The 21,882-nt window shown below is 35.4% G+C and overlaps 1 protein-coding gene across 3 annotated transcripts in view; it reads right to left on the bottom strand.

Moving 5' to 3' along the window:
• Positions 1 to 21,882, bottom strand: part of LOC101788766 (uncharacterized) — a 67,418-nt gene that overhangs the window by 18,572 nt on the left and 26,964 nt on the right. For all 3 annotated transcript variants that reach the window (XM_063253476.1, XM_063253478.1, XM_063253477.1), the window contains exons 6-12: positions 19,276 to 19,560; positions 16,281 to 16,565; positions 13,304 to 13,588; positions 10,305 to 10,589; positions 7,289 to 7,573; positions 4,317 to 4,601; positions 1,310 to 1,594 (exon numbers count right to left, since the gene is read on the bottom strand). In XM_063253476.1, the coding sequence (XP_063109546.1) occupies positions 1,310 to 1,594; positions 4,317 to 4,601; positions 7,289 to 7,573; positions 10,305 to 10,589; positions 13,304 to 13,588; positions 16,281 to 16,565; positions 19,276 to 19,560 (1,995 nt within the window). The remainder of the gene's footprint in view (positions 1 to 1,309; positions 1,595 to 4,316; positions 4,602 to 7,288; positions 7,574 to 10,304; positions 10,590 to 13,303; positions 13,589 to 16,280; positions 16,566 to 19,275; positions 19,561 to 21,882) is intronic.

Below are 21,882 nucleotides of genomic sequence, written 5' to 3'. Positions count from 1 at the left end.
AAATGCAAATGTTGCACTGGTGGCTTTGACAACACAATGCAGTTGTGAAATACTGTCAAATATGAGGTGGAACAAAGCTATGTATAATGTCCTTTTAGTTCACTAAAAGGAGACAATTCTATTTGGATGTTGAAACTTTATGGATTTTGTTTGAGGCCCAGGGATAAAGAAAGCAGTGACCTTTTTGTAGCACCATTTTTGGAACATATGAGTGAAGTAACTTGCAAAATCAGGATTCTAAATTTTGAAATACTTCTAATCTTCCATGGTTAGAATAGGTGCTCTCAATTTACCTTCTGTGAAATCAAATTTGAAAAAAAATATTAGATCCATTTGCCAATGGTATTTCAACAGAAAAGCCTCAAAATCTATTCTCTGTTTCTAACAACCTTGTTGGTTCCAAAGGGGGAAAAAGACAGACACAGAAACAATGTTTGGGAGTAATAGGAAAAAAGCATTTGAAAAGCAAAGCAGAGAATCCTTTGGGGAAAATGTCATTGAAATCAAAACACATTTGATGGGAATGCTTTGCCAGAAAAAAAGCTCTGATGACAAAGGGAAAAAAACAAAACCCAAAAAATGGAATACAAATATGTTGCAGGGTGGAAGGACACGGACTGGGACGACTTTCCAATATATTTGTCCTAAATCATGAAACAGAGGCAGAATCAGAAACAATGCTCACATGCAGGAAAATGTAGAAGAGTCATAACTGCAAGAGAAGACATCAAAATGAAATCCAGGCATTCAATTTTACCATTCGCCTGAACCGTCTAGCCAATTAGATGCCCAATGATTAAATTCAATTTCAAACATCTATCCACATGTTTATAAACTAAACATTATCTGATTTGGGAATGAATAAAAAGAGATTAATGTGCCATATATGACTAAATGAAATGAATTCCGGTTACCTCTATAAAGGAATGGTTCAAAATGAAAATTTTGAAGACATGGGAAATGAGATTTACCCTAAAGGACATGTGATATCAATTGATCTAAATAATTAAACTACATTCATTGCAAAACTCTTCATGTTGTCAAATGTTATTTTGCTAAATTTTAATTTTTCCAATGCATCAGAATATTACAAAATTCTTGAGAATTCATTCTGCTTTGGTGGCTTCCTCAAAATTCCTCTCCTTCAAAGTAATTAAAACACGTTATGGGAGTGTAGTTCTCTAGGTTTTCAACTTGGTGGCAACTGAGCTACTGGTAGTGCTGTAGCTACTGAGGAATATGCTTTGGACGTGATGACACTGACCATAGTGGTGACTGAGACTGGATTGGGGAGAGTACATCCCCTTACCTTTTGGCTTTTCTTTCCTGAGAAGTTTGGCAGTGTTTTGTAGAGGTGGTAACATTTCAAAGAGTGCTATCAAATTTCCCAGGCCTGCATCCATTATGAAGTTTTCTGCCATGAGGTCCGCAAATTTAATTTTGTCACATTCTTCATACTCGCATCGCTCCAGTTTTAACTCTTTTGCCAGTAAGAACTTTATCATTCTAAAATCATCGTCACTGAGAGGATATAAGCCATGCAGAAAAACAATTTCCTTACATGTATTTTTCTTCAGTGGAAAGGCAGTTAAACCTACAAAAGAAAATTGGAAAATAGACATTCACTACACAGGTATGGAAACAACATATGTCTGTCTATTTCATTCCTAACCCAGAGAAGTCCACACTGTTATGATACAGGTGTGTGTGCGCAGAAGAAGAACATAATTACCAGATGTTTTACTGTAGAAAGAGTCGAAGAAGAGCACTATGAATAAGTCCAAGAGACTCCTGCATATTGATGGTGACAGGTGTGTGGGGATGGGTGCCGGAGAAAGAATTGGAGATAGGCAGAAGTTACAGGCTTAGAGGACTGGCTATGCAGTGCCCAAGTCACTGACTCTGGGTTTTTTTCTGTAGAGTCTGGAGTTTTTCCTTGGCGTGTGTGTACTGCAAGTATCTCTTACGTCAAGTAACCCTCTGGAGTATTTGTCTGTTCATTAATTAAGTGCAGTTAGCATAGTGTCTATTGTGACATTCAACGATGTCCCCTGTATCCCTTCCAGTGTCACCACTGAGCGTTTGCATCTAGTCCATGGCAGTATTAAATCATTGATGGGCACTACATTAGCTGTTACTGGATGTTTTTCTTTAGTAATTTTTATTTAAATGCAACCATGTTTCAGTCACTTAGCAATAACTTGACCTTGATGAATTTCTTGAAAATATTCCCATTTCTCACACAAAAAATGAAAAGAACAGTATAACAATAAAAAAGACTGTCGTTTCTACATAGCGTACTGAAGCATGTTTTTCATTTTATGCACTTTTTGTTAACTTTTGGTCTGTCAGTAAGGATGTTTTAATTCTAACACGATATTCAGTAAAAGCATACAAGGCATTTTGTTTGTAGTATTTTCTGTCACTGCCAGCTGACTTTTGTTTTTCTGGAAAACCATTCCTACACTTCTTGCTTTTATGAGCACAATGTGACTTTTCAGAGTGACGTCTAGTTTTGGTTTCTGCAGTTTCAGACTCCCAAAATGCAATGAGTGTCTTATCTGACAATAAATTTAACCATAGTGCATTTTGTTCAAGACATTCAGAATAAATTTCCTATTTCTGAAAAAATGTACCAAATATTTTAGTTTGAGAATCTCATATTTGTGTATTTTTTGAAATGTTCGAGTCCTTGAGACTATGAGTTGTCTCCTGATTAAGGGAACAAGGAAATCGTGAGATGGAAAATTTCATCAAATGATGTGTAAATCCATGGAAGTCAAATTGCAGGGTAATGAGAATAAAGAGTATTTTAGGCAAAACAAATGCTCTATAAGCACCCCCAAATAAGGAGTCTATCACCTGCCCTTATTCAAGACTCATATAAAAAGTGATTCTTAGCAGGAAACAGAGGGATACAAGAGAAATCATTTTTTGGAATACTGGCCCAGTATCCTACATGGTGGGCAAAAGCTTTTTAGAAATAGCGAATTTTCATTGGTGGGTTTTACAGCAAAGTGAATTTGTGAAATCCATTCAGATGTAAAGTGACACAAAGCTATGTTTAATGTCTCTTTAGTTCAGTAAAATTAGATGATTTTATTTGGATGTTGAAGTGTAATGGATGTTGATTGAGGTCAATGGATAAATACAGCAATGGCATCTGCTATAATACAATTTTTAGAGCACGTGAATGAAATAACCTTCTGCTAACTTCAGATTCTGAATTTCAAAATATTTCTAGTCCTCCACGTGTAGAAGAGTTGTTGTGAACTTGTATTGCGTGAAACCAAACTTTGGATCCAAAATTTAAAACTATGTGGAAACAATATTGTAACAAAAAGCATTAGAACCTATTCATGAATTCCTATCAGGCTCTGAGATCCAAAACAGAAACACACAACACATATAAACAGTGCTCTGCATTAATTGCTAATAGAAATCTGAAAAGTAAAGTAGAGAATACCATGGGGAAAAATTCAGTAAAAAAAGACACACTGATTGTCGTGTTTTGTCTGAAAAACAGGATCTGTAGAAAGAGACAGAAAAAAAAAAAAACAAACCCCAAAACCCAAACCAGATAGTATTAATCTGTTGGAAGTTGGAAAGACACAGACTAGGAATCTTTCCCAATGCATATTTCCTAAAGTTTAAAATAGAGGCAGAATTAGAAAAAATGCTCACATGTGGGAGAATGCAGAAGTGCCACAAGTGCAAGAGAAGACAGCAAAATAAAATCCATGCATGCAATCTATCAAGCACCTAAAAATTCTAGCCAACTATATGAGAAATATTTAAATTCAATTGAAAACATCTACCCATTAGTTGTGGAATAAATATTATCTAATTTGGGGATAAATGAAAAAGAGATTGTTGTTTCAAATTTTTCTAACAGAAAGCCATTTACATGTATAAAGACAGCTTCAAGATGAAAAGTAGGAAGGTAGGGGAAATGAAATGAAATGTACGTTAAGAGATCCATGATATTAATTGATCTAAATATCTAAACTACGTTCATTATAAAGTGCATCATGATGTCAAATGTTATTTTTCTAATTTTTAATTTTTCCAAAGCATCAGAATACTACAAATTTGTCAAAAATTCATTCTAGTTCATATCATCACTTCCATGATCTTGCCAAAAATCCCCCAGAAATTTATGACAACGTGTTACATGAGTGTAGTTCTCTAGGCTTCAAACTTTTTGGCACCTGAGATACTAGAACTGCTGTAGATACTGAGGAATATGTTGGGGAAGTGATGACTGTGACCAAGGTGGGGATTGAGACAAGACTTTGGAGAATGCATCCCATTACCTTTTGGCTTTTGTTTCCTGAGATGTTCGGCAGTATTTTGTAGAGGTGGTAACATTTCAAACAGTGCTATCAATTTTCCCAGGCCCGCATCCATTATGAACTTTTCTGCCATCAGGTCGGCAAATTTAATTCTGTCACATTCTTTATACTCTCTTGGCTTCAGTTTTAACTCTTCTGCCAGTAAGGACTTTATCATTCTAAAATGATAGTCACTTAGAGGATACAAGCCGTGCAGAAAAACGATTTCCTTGCATGTATTTTCCTTCCATGTAAAAAGTGTCAAATCTACAAAAGAAATTTGGCAAATGAGTTTTCATTTCACATGTGTAGATACAACTTGACAAATGAGGTATGCCTCTTCATTTGATTCCTGACAGAGTGAGGCCTCACTGGTATTTGATAAGTTCATGTGTGCCACAAGGAGGACAGAATTACCAGATGTTTCACTGTAGAAAGGTGATGCTGAAGAATTTGTAAGAGGCTCCTGCCAATGTGACATGCATCAGGGATGGATGTGAGACATGAAAGTTTGGAGTCTGCTGATCTTACATGTTGATGGGACTGGCCAAGTCCCTGGCTCTGGTTTTTATTCTGTGTAGACTGGACTTTTTCCTTGGTGTATGTGTATTGCAGCTGCCTCTTCCCCCAGCAGCCCTCTTGATCATTTGAGTGTTCATTAACTATGTGTGATTAGCATGGCATCTAATGAGGTATTTAATGATGTCCCCTGAAGCCCTCTCAGTGTCACTGTTGAATGTCCGCCTGTGGTCCAGAGTACGACTAAATATTGATTTGTTGGAAGTACTTTAGCTGTTACTGGATAATTTTAATTAGCCATGTAAAAAAATAACCATTTTTCTGCCACGGTTCAAGCCATATTTCAAGTTTCCTTAATTTCTTCAACAATGCTCATATTTCTCAAATAAGTGAAAACAACAACAAGAACAACAAAGACTCTCTTTTCTGCATATTATACTGAAGCACATCAATTTTCGTATTTTACCTGGTAATTTTTGGTCTGCCTGAAAGGACCTAGTTTTAAAATGATAATCATTAGAAACACTTGCTTGTTGCATTATCTGTCACTGTCAATTGACGATTCTTTTCTTGAAAAAAAAAATGTTCCTACGATTGTTGTTCTTATGAGCAGCATGAGACTGTTAGGAGTCAGTTCTGGTTTTGTGTTCTGCAACATTTCAGAATCCCCAAATGCACTGAGTATATTGCCTTTGAACCAGTTTAGCACCTATGTGCTTCTTCAGGACATTGAAGAAGAAATTGAAATTTTGAATAAATTTAAAAATCATTTTAATTTAAGAATCATATGCTTGTGCATCTTTTGAGTGGTTGAAATGTTGGAGTTCCTGAGAGTGTGAATTGCATCGTTGTGAATTGCTTTGTTCAAGGGAACAAGGAAATCCAGAGAATGAAAACTCCCATTCAAGAGGTGTAAATACATAGCAAAAGAAACTTCAGGGTAGTGAGATTGAAAATTATTGCAGGCAAAACAAATGCTCTATAAGCACTCCCAAATAAAGTGTCTATCATTTCAGGATATTCAATAGTGATACTGAAATTGATTCCCAGCAGGAAATGGATGGCTCCAAAAGAAGTTATTTTTATGGAATACTGTTGCAACACCCTGTATGGATGGCAAAAACAAGTGTTTTAAAGATGCAAATGTTGCATTGGTGGCTTTGACAACACAATGCAGTTGTATAATACAGTCAGATATGAAGTGCAACAAACCTATGTATAATGTCCTTTTATTTCACTAAAATGAGAAAATTCTATTTGGTTGTTGAAACTTTATGGATTATGATTGAGGCTTACGGATAAAGAAAGCAGTGACATTTTTTTGTAGCACCATTTTTAGAATGTATGAGTGAAATGACGTTCAAAATCAGGTTTCTAAATTTTGAAACACTTCTAATCTTCCATCATTAGAAGAGCTGCTCTCAACTTACCTTCTGTGAAATCAAATTTAAAAAAAATCATAAACATATACAAATGGAATTTCAATAGCCAAGCCTCAAAATCTATTCTCTGTTTCTAAAGAGCTTGTTGGTTGCAACGGATAAAAAGAGAGACACAGAAACAATGCTTGGGAGTAATAGGAAAAATCATTTGAAAAGCAAAGCAGAGAATCCCTTGGGGAAAAGGTCATTAAAATCAAAACACATTTGATGGGAATGCTTTGCCTGAAAAAAGCTCTGAGGAATAAGGGAAAAAAACCAAAAACCAAAAAATGAAATATAAATATGTTGCAGGGTAGAAGGACACAGACTAGGAAGATTTTCCAATGTATTTGTAATAAATCATGAAATAGAGGCAGAATTAGAAACAATGCAAACATGCAGGAGTATGTAGAAGAGTCACAACTGCAAGAGAAGACAGCAAAATGAAATCCAAGCATTCAATTTTGCCCTCGCCTGAACGTTCTAACCAAGTAGATGACTAATGATTAAATTCAATTTCAAACATCTTTCCACATGTTGTAAACTTAACATTATCTAATTTGGGAATAAATAAAAAAGGGATTAATATGCCAAATCTGACTAAGTGAAAGCCAGTCACCTCTATAAAGGAAGCTTTCAAAATGAAAATTTTGAAGACAATGGGAAATGAGATTTACCCTAAAAGACATGTGATATTAATTGAGCTAAATATTTAAACTGCATTCATTGTAAAAATCTTCATGTTGTCAAATATTTTTTTGTTAATTTTTAATTTTTTCAATGCATCAGAATATTACAAATTTGTTGAGAATTCATTCTGCTTTGGTGGCTTCCTCAAAATTCTTCTTCTTCAAATTTATTAAACATGTTATAGGAGTGTAGTTCTCTAGGATTTCAATTTGTTGGCACGTGAGCTACTAGTACTACTGTAGCTACTGAGGAATATGCTGGGGATGTGATGAGTGTGACCAAAGTGGTGACTGAGATAAGATTAGGGAGAGTGGATCCCATTACCTTTTGGATTTTCTTTCCTGAGAAGTCTGGCAGTGTTTTGTAGAGGTGGTAACATTTGGAAGAGTGTTATCAATTTTCCCAGGCCCGCATCTACTATGAAATTATCTGCCATCAGGTCGGCAAATTTAATTTTGTCACATTCTTCATACTCGCCTCGCTTCAGTTTTAACTCTTCTGCCAGTAAGCACTTTATCATTCTAAAATGATAGTCACTGAGAGGATATAAGCCGTGCAGAAAAACAATTTCCTTACATGTATATTTCCTCCATGGAAAGGCTGTTGAACCTACAATAGAAAATTGGTAAATAGACTTTCACTACACATGTATAGAGACAAAATATGTCTTTCTATTTCATTCCTAACAGAGAGACATCCACACTGCTATGATGCATGTATGTGTGCAGAAGGAGGACATAATTACCAGATGTTTCATTGTAGAAAGGGTCGAAGAAGAGCACTATGAATAATCCAAGAGGCTCCTGCATATTGAAGTTGACAGGTGTGGGTGATGGGTAGGGGAGAAAGAAGTGGAGATAGGCAGATGTTACAGGCTTAGAGGACTGGCTATGCAGTGTCCAAGTCCCTGACTCTGTGTTTAGTTGTGTAGAGACTGGAGTTTTTCTTTGGCATGTGTGTATTGCAAGTATCTCTTATGTCAAGCAACCTTCTGGAGTATTTGACAGCTCAATAATGAAGTGCAGTTAGTATAGTGTCTAATGTGACATTCAACAATGTCCCCTGTATCCCTTCCAGTGTTACCATTGAAGATTAGCATCTAGTCCATGGCAGTTTTAAATCATTGATGGGCACTACATTAGCTGTTACTGGATGTTTTTCTTTAGTAATTTTTATTTAAATACAATCATTTTTCAGTCACTTAGCAAGGACTTGACCTTTCTGAATTTCTTGAATATATTCACATTTCTCACAGAAAAAAATGAAAAGAACAGTATAACAATAAAAAAGACTGTCATTTCGACATAGCATACTGAAGCATGTTTGTTTTCATTCTTTGCATTTTTTGATAATTTTTGGTCTGTCAGTAAGGATGTTTTCATTCTAACATGATATTCAGTAAAAGCATGCAAGGCATTTTATTCATTGTATTTTCTGTCACTGCCAACTGACTTTGGTTTCCTGGAAAACCATTCCTACACTTCTTGCTCTTATGAGCACATTGTGACTTTTCAGAATGAATTCTGGTTTTGATTCTGCAAGATTTCAGACTCCCGAAATGGAATGAGTGTCTTATCTGACAATCAGTTTAGCTATAGTGCATTTTCGTCAGGACATTCAGAATAAATTTCCTATTTTTGGATAAGTGTACAAAACATTGTACTTTGGGAATCTCATGTTTGTGTATTTTTTGACTAGTTGAAATGTTGGAGTCCTTGAGACTGTGAATTGTCTCCATGTTAAGGGAACAAGGAAATCCTGAGATGGAAAATTTCATCAAATGATGTGTAAATCCATGGAAGTCAAATTTCAGGGTAGTGAGAATGAAGAGTATTTTAGGCAAAACAAATTCTCTACAGGCACCCCCAAATAAGGAGTCTATCACCTGCTCTTATTCAAGACTCATATAAAAAGTGATTCTTAGCAGGAAACAGATGCGTACAAGAGAAATAATTTTTGGAATACTGGCCCAGTATGCTATATGGTGGGAAAAGCTTTTTAGGAATAGCAAATTTTCACTGGTGGTTTTGACACCACAGTGAATTTGTGAAATACAATCAGATGTAATGGGACCCAAAGCTATGTATAATGTCTCTTTAGTTCAGTAAAATGAGATGATTTTATTTGGATGTTGAAGTGTAATGGGTTTTGATTGAGGTCAACTGATAAATATAGCAATGGATTTTCCTGTAATAAAATTTTTAGGAGACATGTATGAAATAAACTTCTGCAAACTTCAGATTCTGAATTTCAAAATATGCCTTGTTCTCCACGTTTAGAAGAGGTGTTCTGAACTTGTATTGTGTGAAACCAAACTTTGGATCCAAAATTTAAAACTATGTGGAAACAATATTCTAATAAAACGTATTAAAATCTATTCATGAATTCCTATCAGGCTCCTGAGATCCAAAACAGAAACACACACCACATGTACGCAATGCCTTGAATTAATTGTTAATAAAAATATGAAAAGCAAAGTAGAGAACACCATGGGGGAAAATTCAGTAAAAAACACATACTGATTGTCGTGATTTGTCTGAAAAATAGTATCTGTAGAAAGACACCCCCCCACACACACACACAAAAAAAACCCAAACCCAAACCACGAAGTATTAATATGGTGGAAGGTGAACCGCAAAAATTAGGAATTTTTCCCAATGTATTTGTCCTAAAGTTTAAAATAGAGGCACAATTAGAAAAAATGCTCACATGTGGGAGAATGCAGAAGTGCCACAACTGCAAGACAAGATAGCAAAATAAAGTCCAAGCATGTAGTTCTGTCATGCACATAAACATTCTAGTCAAGTTTATGAAAAACGATTAAATTCAATTTCAAACATCTATCTATTTCTTGTGGAATACATATTATCTAATTTGGGAATAAATGAAAAAGAGATTGTTGTTTCAAATTAGACTAACAGAAGGCCGTTTACATCTCTAAAGGCAGCTTTAAGATGAAAAGTACCAAGGCAGGGGAAATGAAATGAAATTTACCTTAAAAGATACATGATATTAATTGATGTAAATACTTAAACTACATTCATTATAAAGTGCACCACGATGTCAAATGTTATTTTGCTAATTTTTAATTTTTCCAATGCATCAAATATTACAAATTTGTTGAAAATTCATTCTGCTTCATATCATCACTTTCATGATCTTGCGAAAAAACCCCCAGAAATTTATTACTACATGTTATAGGAGTGTAGTTCTCTACCTTTCAAACTTGTTGGCACCTGTGCTACTAGAACTGCTGTAGATACTGAGGAATATGCTGGGGAAGTGATGACTGTGACCAAGGTGATATTGAGACCAGATTTAGGAGAGTGCATCCCATTACCTTTTGGGTTTTCTTTCCTGAGAAGTTCTGCAGTGTTTTGTAGAGGTGGTAACATTTCAAAGAGTGCTACCAGGGTTCCCAGGCCCGCATCGATTTTGAACTTTTCTGCCATCAGGTCGGCCAACTTGATTTTGTCACATTCTTTATACTGTCTTCGCTTCAATTTTAACTCTTCTGCCAGTAAGGACTTTATCATTCTAAAATGGTAGTCACTGAGAGGATATAAGCCGTGCAGAAAAACGATTTCCTTGCATGTATTTTCTTTCCAGACAGAAAGATTCAGATCTACAAAAGAAATTTGGCAAAGGAGTTTTAATTTCACATGTGTAGATACAACTTGACAAATGAGGTATGCCTCTTCATTTGATTCCTGACAGAGTGAGGTCCACACTGTTATTTGTTACATTCATGTGTGTAACAAGGAAGACAGAATTACCAGATGTTTCACTGTAGAAAGGCGATGCTGTAGAATTCCTAAGAGGCTCCTGCCAATGTGACATGTATCAGGGATGGATGTGAGACATGAAAGTTTGGATTCCACAGATCTTACAGGTTGAGATGACTGGCCAAATCCCTGTGTTTGGTTTTTATTCGGTATAGACTGGACTTTTTCCTTAATATATGTGTATTGGAACTACCTCTTCCCCCAAGCTGCCCTCTTGATCATTTGAGTGTTAATTAACTATGTATGATCAGCATGGTTTCTAATGAGGTATTTAATGATGTGCCCTGTAGCCCTCTCAGTGTCACTGTTGAATGTCCACATGTGGTCCAGAGTATGATTAAAGCATTGATGTGTTGGAAGTACTTTAGCTGTTACTGGATATATTTCTTTAGTCATTTAAAATAATAGCCATTTTTCTGTCACGGTTCAAGCCATATTTCAAGTTCCCTTAATTTCTTCAACCATGCTCATATTTCTCAAAAAAGTGAAAATAACAGCAAGAACAACAAAGACTCTCTTTTCTGGATATTATGCTGAAGCTCATCCATTTTCATATTTTAAGTGGTGTTTTTTTTGTTTGCTAGTAAGGACCTTGTTTTAAAATGATATTCTTTAGAAAACTCTAGCTTGTTGCCTTATGTGTCACTGTCCATTGACTATTCTTTTCTTGAAAAAACTTTCCCTATGATTGTTGTTCTTATGAGTAGCATGAAACTGTTAGGATTCAGTTCTGGTTTTGTGTTCTGCAACATCTGAGACTCCACAAATGCACTGAGTATATTGCCTTTGAACCAGTTAAGCACCTATGTGTTTCTTTGGGACATTCAGAAGAAATTGCAACTTTTGGATAAATGTAAAAATCATTTTAATTAAGAATCACGTGTTTGAGTATCTTTTGAGTGGTTGAAATATTGGAGTCCCTGAGTGTGGGAACTGCCTCCTTTTGAATTGCTTTGCTCAAGGGAACAGGGAAATCCAGAGAAGGAAAACTACAACTGTAAGAGGTGTAAATACATAGGAAAAGAAACTGCAGGGTAGTGAGATCGAAAAGTATTATAGGCAAAACAAATGCTCTATAAGCACCCGTAAATAAAGAGTCTGTTATTTCAAGATATTCAATAGTGATACTGAAATTGATTTGCTGCAGGAAACAGATGGCTACAAAAGGAGTTATTTTTATGCAATACTGGGACAACACCCTGTACGGATTGCAAAAACAAATGTTTTAAAAATTCAAATATTATATTGGTGGCTTTGACAACACAAGGCAGTTGTGAAATACAATCAGATATGAAGTGCAACAAAGCTATGTATAATGTCCATTTAGTTCACTAAAATGAGACAATTCTACTTGGAGGTTGAAACACTATGGATTTTGATTGAGGCCTAGGGATAAAGCTAGCAGTGACATTTTTTGTAGCACCTTTTTTGGAACATATGATTGAAGCAACTTGCAAAATCAGGATTCTAAATTTTGAAATACTTCTAATCTTCCACGATTAGAAGAGGTGCTCTCAACTTACCTTCTGTGAAATCAGATTTGAAAAAGAAATTAGAACCATATACAAATGGTATTTCAACATAGAAGCCTCAAAATCTATTCTCTGTTTCTAACCAGCTTGTTAGTTTCAAAGGGGAAAAAGAAACAGAAACAGAAACAGAAACAGAATTTGCTTTTCAAATCCTTTTTTCCTATTACTCCCAAACACAGAAACAATGTTTGGGAGTAATAGGAAAAAAGGATTTGAAAAACAAAGCAGAGAATCCCTTGGTGGGAATGCATTCCCTGAAAAAGTGGTCTGGTGAAAAAGGGAAAAAAACAAAAACCAAAAAATGAAATAAAAATATGTTTCAGGGTGAAAGGACACAGACTAGGAAGATTTTCCAATGCATTTGTCCTAAATCATGAAATAGAGGCAGAATCAGAAACAATGCTCACATGCAGGAGAATGTAGAATAGTCATAACTGCAAGAGAAGACAGCAAAATGAAATCTAAGCATTCAATTTTACCATTCTCCTGAACCCTGTAGCCAAGTAGATGACCAATGATTAAATTCAATTTCAAACATCTATCCACATGTTTGTATACTAAACATTATCTAATTTGGGCATAAATACAAAGAGATTAATGTGCCAAATGTGACTAAATGAAAGCCAGTTACCTCTATAAAGGAATCTTTCAAAATGAAAATTTTGAAGATATCGAAAATGAGATTTACCCTTAAAGACATGATATTAATTGATCTAAATACTTAAACTGTATTCATTGTAAAACTCTTTATGTTGTCAAATGTTATTTTGCTAACTTTTAATTTTTGCAATGCGTCAGAATATTACAAATTTGTTGAGAATTTATTCTGCTTTGGTGGCTTCCTCAAAATTGCTCTCCTTCAAATTAATTAAAATGTTATGGGAGTGTAGTTCTCTAGGATTTCAACTTGTTGGCACCTGAGCTGCTATTACTACTGTGGCTACTAAGGAATATACTGAGGAAGTAATGACTGCGACCAAAGTGGTGACTGAGATAAGATTAGGGAGAGTGCATCCCATTACCTTTTGGCTTTTCTTCCCTGAGAAGTTCTGCACTGTTTTGTAGAGGTGGTAACATTTCAAAGAGTGCTATCAACTTTCCAAGGCCCGCATCCATTATGAACTTTTCTGCCATCAGGTCGGCCAACTTAATTTTGTCACATTCTTTATACTGTCTTCGCTTCAGTTTTAACTCTTCTGCCAGTAAGGACTTTATCATTCTAAAATGGTAGTCACTGAGAGGATATAAGCCGTGCAGAAAAACGATTTCCTTGCATGTATTTTCTTTCCAGACAGAAAGATTCAGATCTACAAAAGAAATTTGGCAAAGGAGTTTTAATTTCACATGTGTAGATACAACTTGACAAATGAGGTATGCCTCTTCATTTGATTCCTGACAGAGTGAGGTCCACACTGTTATTTGTTACATTCATGTGTGCAACAAGGAAGACAGAATTACCAGATGTTTCACTGTAGAAAGGCAATGCTGTAGAATTCCTAAGAGGCTCCTGCCAATGTGACATGTATCAGGGATGGATGTGAGAAATGAAAGTTTGGATTCCACAGATCTTAGAGGTTGAGATGACTGGCCAAGTGCACGGCTTTGGTTTTTATTTTGTATATACTGGACTTTTTCCTTGGTGTATGTGTATTGCAGCTACCACTTGCCCCAAACAGCCCTCTTGATCATTTGAGTTTTCATTAAGTATGTGTGATTAGCATGGCTTCTAATGAGGTATTTAATGATGTCCACTCTAGCCCCTCTCAGTTTAGCTGTTGAATGTCCATGTGTGGTTCAGAGTATGATTAAAGCATTGATTTGCTGGAAGTACTTTAGCTGTTACTGGATATTTTTCTTTAGCCATTTAAAAAAGTAACTATTTTTGTGCCACGGTTCAAGCCATATTTCAAGTTTCCTTAATTTCTTCAACCATGCTTATATTTGTCAAATAAGTGAAAATAACAACAACAACAAGAACAACAAAGGGTCTCTTTTCTGCATGTTATACTGAAGCACATCCATTTTCATATTTTACCTGGTAATTTTTGGTCTGCTACAAAGCACCTTGTTTTAAAGTGATATTCATTAGAAACACTTGCTTGTTGCCTTATCTGTCACTGTCAATTGACTATTCTCTTCTTGAAAAAACGTTCCTATGATTGTTGTTCTTATGAGCAGCATGAGACTGTTAGGAGTCAGTTCTGGTTTTGTGTTCTGCAACATTTCAGACTCCGCAAATGCACTGAGAATGTTGCCTTTGAACAAGTTTAGCACCTATGTGTTTCTTGGTTACATTCAGAAGAAATTGCAACTTTTGGATGAATGTAAAAATCATTTTAATTTAAGAATCATATGTTTATGCATCTTTTGAGTGGTTCAGATGTAGAAGGCCCTGGGTGTGTAATTTGCCTCCTTGTGAAATGCTTCGTTCAAAGGAACAAGGAAATCCAGAGGAAGAAAACCCCCATTGCAAGAAGTGTAAATACATAGCAAAAGAAACTGCAGGGTAGTGAGATCGAAAAGTACTGTAGGCAAAACAAATGCTCTATAAGCACCACTAAATAAGGAGTCTGTCATTTCAAGATATTCAATAGTGGTACTGAAATTGTTTTGCAGCAGGAAACAGATGGCTACAAAAGGAGTTATTTTTATGGAATACTGGTGCAACACCCTGTATGGATGGCAAAAACAAATGTTTTAAAAATGCAAATGTTGCATGCTAGCTTTGACAACACAATGCAGTTGTGAAATACAGTCAGATATGAAGTGCAATAAAGCTATGTATAATGTCCATTTAGTTCACTAAAATGAGACAATTCTACTTGGATGTTGAAACATTATGGATTTTGATTGAGGTCTAGGGACAAAGAGAGTGGTGACATTTTTTTAAGCACCATTTTTAGAACATATGAGTGAAGTTACTTGCAAAATCAGGATTCCAAATTTTGAAATACTTCTAATCTTGCATGGTTAGAAGAGGTGCTCTCAACTTACCTTCTGTGAAATCAAATTTGAAAAAGAAATTAGCAACATATACAGATGGTATTTCAACAGAAAAGCCTCAAAATCTATTCTCTGTTTCTAAAGAGTTTGCTGCTTCTAAGGGGAAAAAGACAGCCACAGAAACAATGTTTGGGAGTAATAGGAAAAAAGGATTTGAAAAGCAAAGCAGAGAATCCCGTGGGGTAAAGGTTGGTAAAATCAAAACACATTTGATGGGAATGCATTCCCTGAAAAAGAGCTCTGGTGAAAAGGGGGAAAAAAAAAACAAACACCAAAACATGAAATAAAAATATGTTGCAGCGTGAAAGGACACAGACTAAGAAGATTTCCAATGCATTTGTCTTAAATAATGAAATAAAGGCAGAATCAGAAACAATGCTCACATGCAGGAGAATGTAGAATAGTCATAACTGCAAGAGAAGACAGCAAAATAAAATCCAAGCATTCAATTTTATCATTCGCCTGAACATTCTACCCAAGTAGATGACCAATGATTAAATTGAATTTCAAACATCTATCCACATGTCGTAAACTAAACATTATCTAATTTGGGCATAAATAAAAAAGAATTTACTGTGCCAAATCTAAGTGAAATCCAGTCACCTCTATAAATGAAGCTTTCAAAATTAAAATTTTGAAGATATGGAAAATGAGATTTACCCTTAAAGACAAGATATTAATTGATCTAAATACTTAAACTGTATTCATTGTAAAACTGTTTATGTTGTAAAATGTTATTTTGCTAAATTTTAATTTTTCCAAAGCATCATAATATTACAGATTTGTTGAGAATTCATTCTGCTTTGGTGGCTTCCTCAAAATTTCTCTGCTTCAAATTAATTAAAACATGTTATGGGAGTGTAGTTCTCTAGGATTTCAACTTGTTGGCACCTGGGCTGCTATTACTACTGTGGCTACTAAGGAATATGCTGGGGAAGTAATGAATGTGACTAAAGTGGTGACTGAGACACGATTGGGGAGAGTGCATCCCATTACCTTTTGGCTTTTCTTTCCTGAGAAGTTCTGCAGTGTTTTGTAGAGGTGGTAACATTTCAAAGAGTGCTATCAACTTTCCAAGGCCCGCATCCATTATGAAGTTTTCTGCCATGAGGTCGGCAAATTTAATTTTGTCACATTCTTCATACTCGCATCGCTTCAGTTTTAACTCTTCTGCCAGTAAGAACTTTATCATTCTAAAATGATAGTCACTGAGAGGATATAATCCATGCAGAAAAACAATTTCCTTACATGTTGTTTCCCACCATCGAAAGGCATTTAAACCTATAGAAGAAAATTGGCAAATAGACTTTCACTACACATGTATGGGGACAACATATGTCTGTCTGTTTCATTCCTAACAGAGAGAAGCCCACACTGTTATGATACATGTGTGTGTGCAGAAGGAGACCAGATGTTTCACTGTAGAAAGGGTCAAAGAATAGCATTATGAAAAATTCCAGAGGCTCCTGTGTATTGATGGTGACAGGTGTGGGGATGGGTGTGGGAGAAAGAAGTGGAGATAGGCAGAAGTTACAGGCTTAGAGGACTGGCTATGCAGTGTCCATGTACCTGACTCTGTGTTTTGTTCTGTAGAGACTGGAGTTTTTCCTTGGCATGTGTGTATTGCTAGTATCTCTTCTGCCACGCAACCCTCTGTAGTATTTGACTGCTCATTAATGAAGTGCAGTTAGCATAGTATCTAATGTGACATTCAACAATGTCCCCTGTATCCCTTCCAGTGTCACCATTGAGCGTTTAGTCCATGTAAGTATTAAATCATTGATTGGCACTACATTAGCTGTTACTGGATGTTTTTCTTTAGTGATTTTTATTTAAATACAACCATTTTTCAGTCACTTAGCAATGACTTGACCTTGTTGAATTCCTTGAAAATACTCACATTTCTCACACAAAATAATGAAAAGAACACTACAACAATAAAAAAGACTGTCGTTTCTACATAGCGTACTGAAACATTTTTGTTTTCATTCTTTGCATTTTTTGTTAGTTTTTGGTCTGTCAGTAAGGATGTTTTCATTCTAACATGATATTCAGTAAAAGCATGCAAGGCATTTTGTTTGTTGTATTTTCTGTCACTGCCAACTGAATTTTGTTTTCCTGGAAAACCATTCCTACACTTCTTGCTCTTATGAGCACAATATGAGTTTTTGGAATGAATTCTGGTTTTAACTTCTGCAGGATTTCAGACTCCCAAAATGGAATGAGTGTCTTATCTGACAATCATTTAGCAATAGTGCATTTTCCTAGGACATTCAGAATAAATATCCTATTTTTGGATAAATGTAAATAATATTGTAGTTTGAGAATCTCATGTCTGTGTATTTTTTGACTGGTTGAAATGCTCGAGTCCTTGAGACTGTGAATTGTCTCCTGATTAAGGGAACAAGGAAATCCTGAGATGGAAAATTTTATCAAATGATGTGTAAATCCATGGAAGTCAAATTGCAGGGTAGTGAGAATGAAGAGTATTTTAGACAAAACAAATGCCCTACAAGCACCCCCAAATAAGGAGTCTATCACCTGCCCTTATTCAAGACTCATATAAAAAGTGATTCTTAGCAGGAAACAGATGCATACAAGAGAAATAATTTTTTGGAATACTGGCCCAGTATCCTATATGGTGGGCAAAAGCTTTTTAGGAATAGCATTTTTTCATTGGTGGCTTTGATATCTAAGTCCATTTTTGAAATCCATTCAGATGTAAAGTGACACAAAGCTATGTATAATGTCTCTTTAGTTCAGTAAAATGAGATGATTTTATTTGGATGTTGAAGTGTTATGGATTTTGATTGTGGTCAATGGATAAATATAGCAATGACATTTCTTATAATACACTTTTTAGAACACATGAGTGAAATAACCTTCTGTAAACTTCAGATTCTGAATTTCAAAATATGCCTCGTACTCCACCTGTAGAAGAAATGTTCTGAACTTGTAATGTGTGAAACCAAACTTTGGATCCGAAATTTAAATTATGTAGAAACAATATTCTAATAAAAAGCATTAAAATCTATTCATGAATTCCTATCAGGCTCCTGAGATCCAAAACAGAAACACACCCCACATATACACAATGCTTTGAATTAATTGTTAATTGAAATATGAAAATCAAAGTGGAGAATCTCATGGGGAAATATTCAGTTAAAAAACACACTGATTATTGTCCTTTATCTGAAAACTAGGATCTGTAGAAAGAGACAGACACACACATACTCACAAAAACCCAAAACCCAAACCAGCAATTATTAATATGTTTGAAGGTGGAAAGACACAGGCTAGGAATCTTTCCCAATGTATTTGTCCTAAAGTTTAAAATAGAGGCACAATTAGAAAAAATGTTCACATGTGGGAGAATGCAGAAGTGCCACAACTGCAAGAGAAGATAGCAAAATATAATCCAAGCATGCAATTCTATCAAGCACCTAAAAATTCTAGCCAACTATATGAGAAATATTTAAATTCACTTTCAAACATCTACCCACTAGTTGTGGAATAAATATTATCTAATTTGGGAATAAATGAAAAAGAGATTGTTGTTTCAAATTTGACTAACAGAAAGCCATTTACATGTATAAAGGCAGCTTTAAGATGAATAGTATGAAGGCAGGGGAAATGAAACTTACCTTAAAAGATACATGATAGTAATTGATCTAAATACTTAAACTATATTCATTATAAAGTGCATCATGATGTCAAATGTTATTTTGCTAATTTTTAATTTTTCCAATGCATCCAATATTACAAATTTGTTGAAAATTCATTCTGCTTCATATCATCACTTTCATGATTTTGTGAAAAGTCACCCAGAAATTTCTTACTATATGTTATAAGAGTGTAGTTCTATAGGTTTCAAACTTGTTGGCACCTGTCCTACTAGAACTGCTATAGGTACTGAGGAATATGCTATGGAAGTGATCACTGTGACCAAGGTGGGTATTGAGACCAGACTTAGGAGAGTGCATACCATTACCTTTTGGGTTTTCTTTCCTGAGAAGTTCTGCAGTGTTTTGTAGAGGGGGTAACATTTCAAAGAGTGCTACCAGGGTTCCCAGGCCCGCATCCATTATGAACTTTTCTGACATCAGGTCGGCAAGTTTAATTTTGTCACATTCTTTATACTCTTTTTGCTTCAGTTTTAACTCTTCTGCCAGTAAGGACTTTATCATTCTAAAATGGTAGTCACTGAGAGGATATAAGCCGTGCAGAAAAACTATTTCCTTGCATGTTTTTTTCTTTCTTGGAAAGAAAATTAAATCTACAAAAGAAAATTTGCAAATGGGTTTTCATTGTACATTTATAGAGACAACTTGACAAATGATGTATGCTTCTTCCTTTGATTCCTGCCAGAGTGAGACCCACACTCTTTTGATACGTGTGTGTGTGTGTGTGTGTGTGTGTGTGTGTGTGTAACATGGAGGACATAGTTATAAGATGTTTTCCTATAGAAATGGATGCAGAAGTGTTTCCTCAATACCTCCTATAAGGCCATAGCCTTTCGAAGGTGAAATGCATCATGGACATGCATGTGTGTGCGAGACGAAAGTCTGGGGACAGCAGGTCTAACAGGCTCAGATGAGTTGTTATGTAGTGTCCAAGTCCCCACTCTAGTTTCTATTCTGTAGCAACTAGACGTTTTCTTTAGTACATGTCTCTTACACCTGTCTGTGCCCACAAGTAGCACTCTTGACTATTTGACCATTTGTCAATTGTGTCATTAATGTAATGTCTAATGTGTCTTATTCAAATATCTAATGTGATATTTAACTACGTCACCTGTATCCCTCTCTGTGTCACTGTTTCATGTCCACCTGTGGTCCAGAGCAGGATTGAAGCATTGATTTTTTGGAACTACTTTAACTGTTACTGGATATTTTTCTTTAGTCTTGTTTATTTATTTATTTATTTATTTTATTTTATTTAAAAGGAGAAAGAGAAAAAACAAAACAAAACAAAGCAGTGTAAGGGTACAAGTAATACAGAACTACAAAAAAAAAAAAAAAAAAAAAAGAACCAAACAGTAAGAAATCACCGGTTAATAGATTACATATTATCATCTTAGAGATAGTTGCTCAAATCACAGTATCAAAGCATACAAAGTGGACACTCAAACAGTGAGACTGCAAACAATTGTGTTCAATGATCCAACCAAAAACATTAGTATGGTCAGCTATTTAACACCCCTAAACACTCTTGCTGTTGTATCATTTAGAACTCTTTTTTTTCCCTCTCTTTTTTACAACAAAATTTACACATTTTGGGTTTTATACTCCTTAGTTCTTATTACTTTTTTTGGGGGGGAAGAATAAAGTCAAATATGGCAAAACAAAGCTGTCAGTCAAATCAAGGATAGACATAGCACATGATTTAAAACAGAGTACCAGGTCATCAACAATGGTTATCAACGATGTCTCTTGTTTCCTTAAAAAGAATTGTCTATCTCACTATATATTATAAAGTTGAACAAAACAGTAGAGAACAAGACCAATAAAACTTAAGCATTGTACACATTACAGGACTTCCAAAGGAGACAATAGTCAAACCAGAATGGGCATCTTAGTGAATCTTATTGCCTTCAAAGTAGTTGCCTATACCCTCAAACTTGATACTATCATACAGAATGGAACAGAGTCTAATCAGTCAACACAAGATAGTGGGAGTATTACAGGACTTCAACACAAATTAATAGGAACTTTTTTGATTTCCTATTAACTAGTCTTGTTTATTTAAAAGCAATCTTTTTTATGTAGTGTAGCCATGGTTTAAGCTTGCTGAATTTCTTCAACTATACTCACATTTCTCAAAAAAGTGATAGCAACAACTGCAACAATAAAAAGACTCTCTTTTCTACATAAGTTACTGAAACATGTTCAATTCCATTATTTGCAGTTTTTGCTTGTCAGTTTTTGGTCCTCCAGTAAGGATATTATTGTTTTGAAATGATATTTATCAGAAACATGCAATGAACTTTTGTTTGTTGTATTTTTTGACACTGGAAAGTTACTTTTCTTTTCCTTTTAAATATTCCTATATTTCTTGCACTTATGAGCATCATGCAACTGTTAGGAGGCAATTTTGGTTTTGTGTTCTGCCAAATTTGAGACTCTCCAATAGGACCGAGTGTCTTGCCTCTGAAGCAATTTAGCACCTGTGTGTTTTCTTCTGGACACTGGGAAGAAATTTCATGTTTCTGGATAAATGTACAAATCATTTTAATTTCAGAATCACATGTTTGTGGTGCTGCCAACCCACTGCTCCCGGTGACCCTCCCCGTCTTCTAGACCAAGTACTGCTGTTGATGCTCTGCTTCTAATATCCCTGCCAGAACCTTGAACTATAGTGGATTAACCATGCTGGTTTGATGGGAGACTCAGTAACCCCTCCCCCATCAGAATACCTCAGCAGGTTCCAATCACTATGGTGAGTTTTTCCCTAAAACAAGTTCTTCAGAGGATAAATAGCTGTAGCAAAGCTCCCTCCAGCAGTAAGAACTTGGAGCACTTGGCAAGGGGGTAGGTGACTCCCTCCACACAAAGAACATCAGGCAGGTTGAGGAGTGTGCCAACAAGGGCTCTCCGAA

This window comes from Cavia porcellus, unplaced genomic scaffold (assembly GCF_034190915.1).
Source record: "Cavia porcellus strain 051 isolate PalLab524CR breed Dunkin Hartley unplaced genomic scaffold, mCavPor4.1 scaffold_7, whole genome shotgun sequence".
NCBI lineage: Eukaryota > Metazoa > Chordata > Mammalia > Rodentia > Caviidae > Cavia > Cavia porcellus.
Note: the sequence above shows the minus strand (reverse complement) of the source record. Positions and strands in the feature narration are given on the sequence as shown.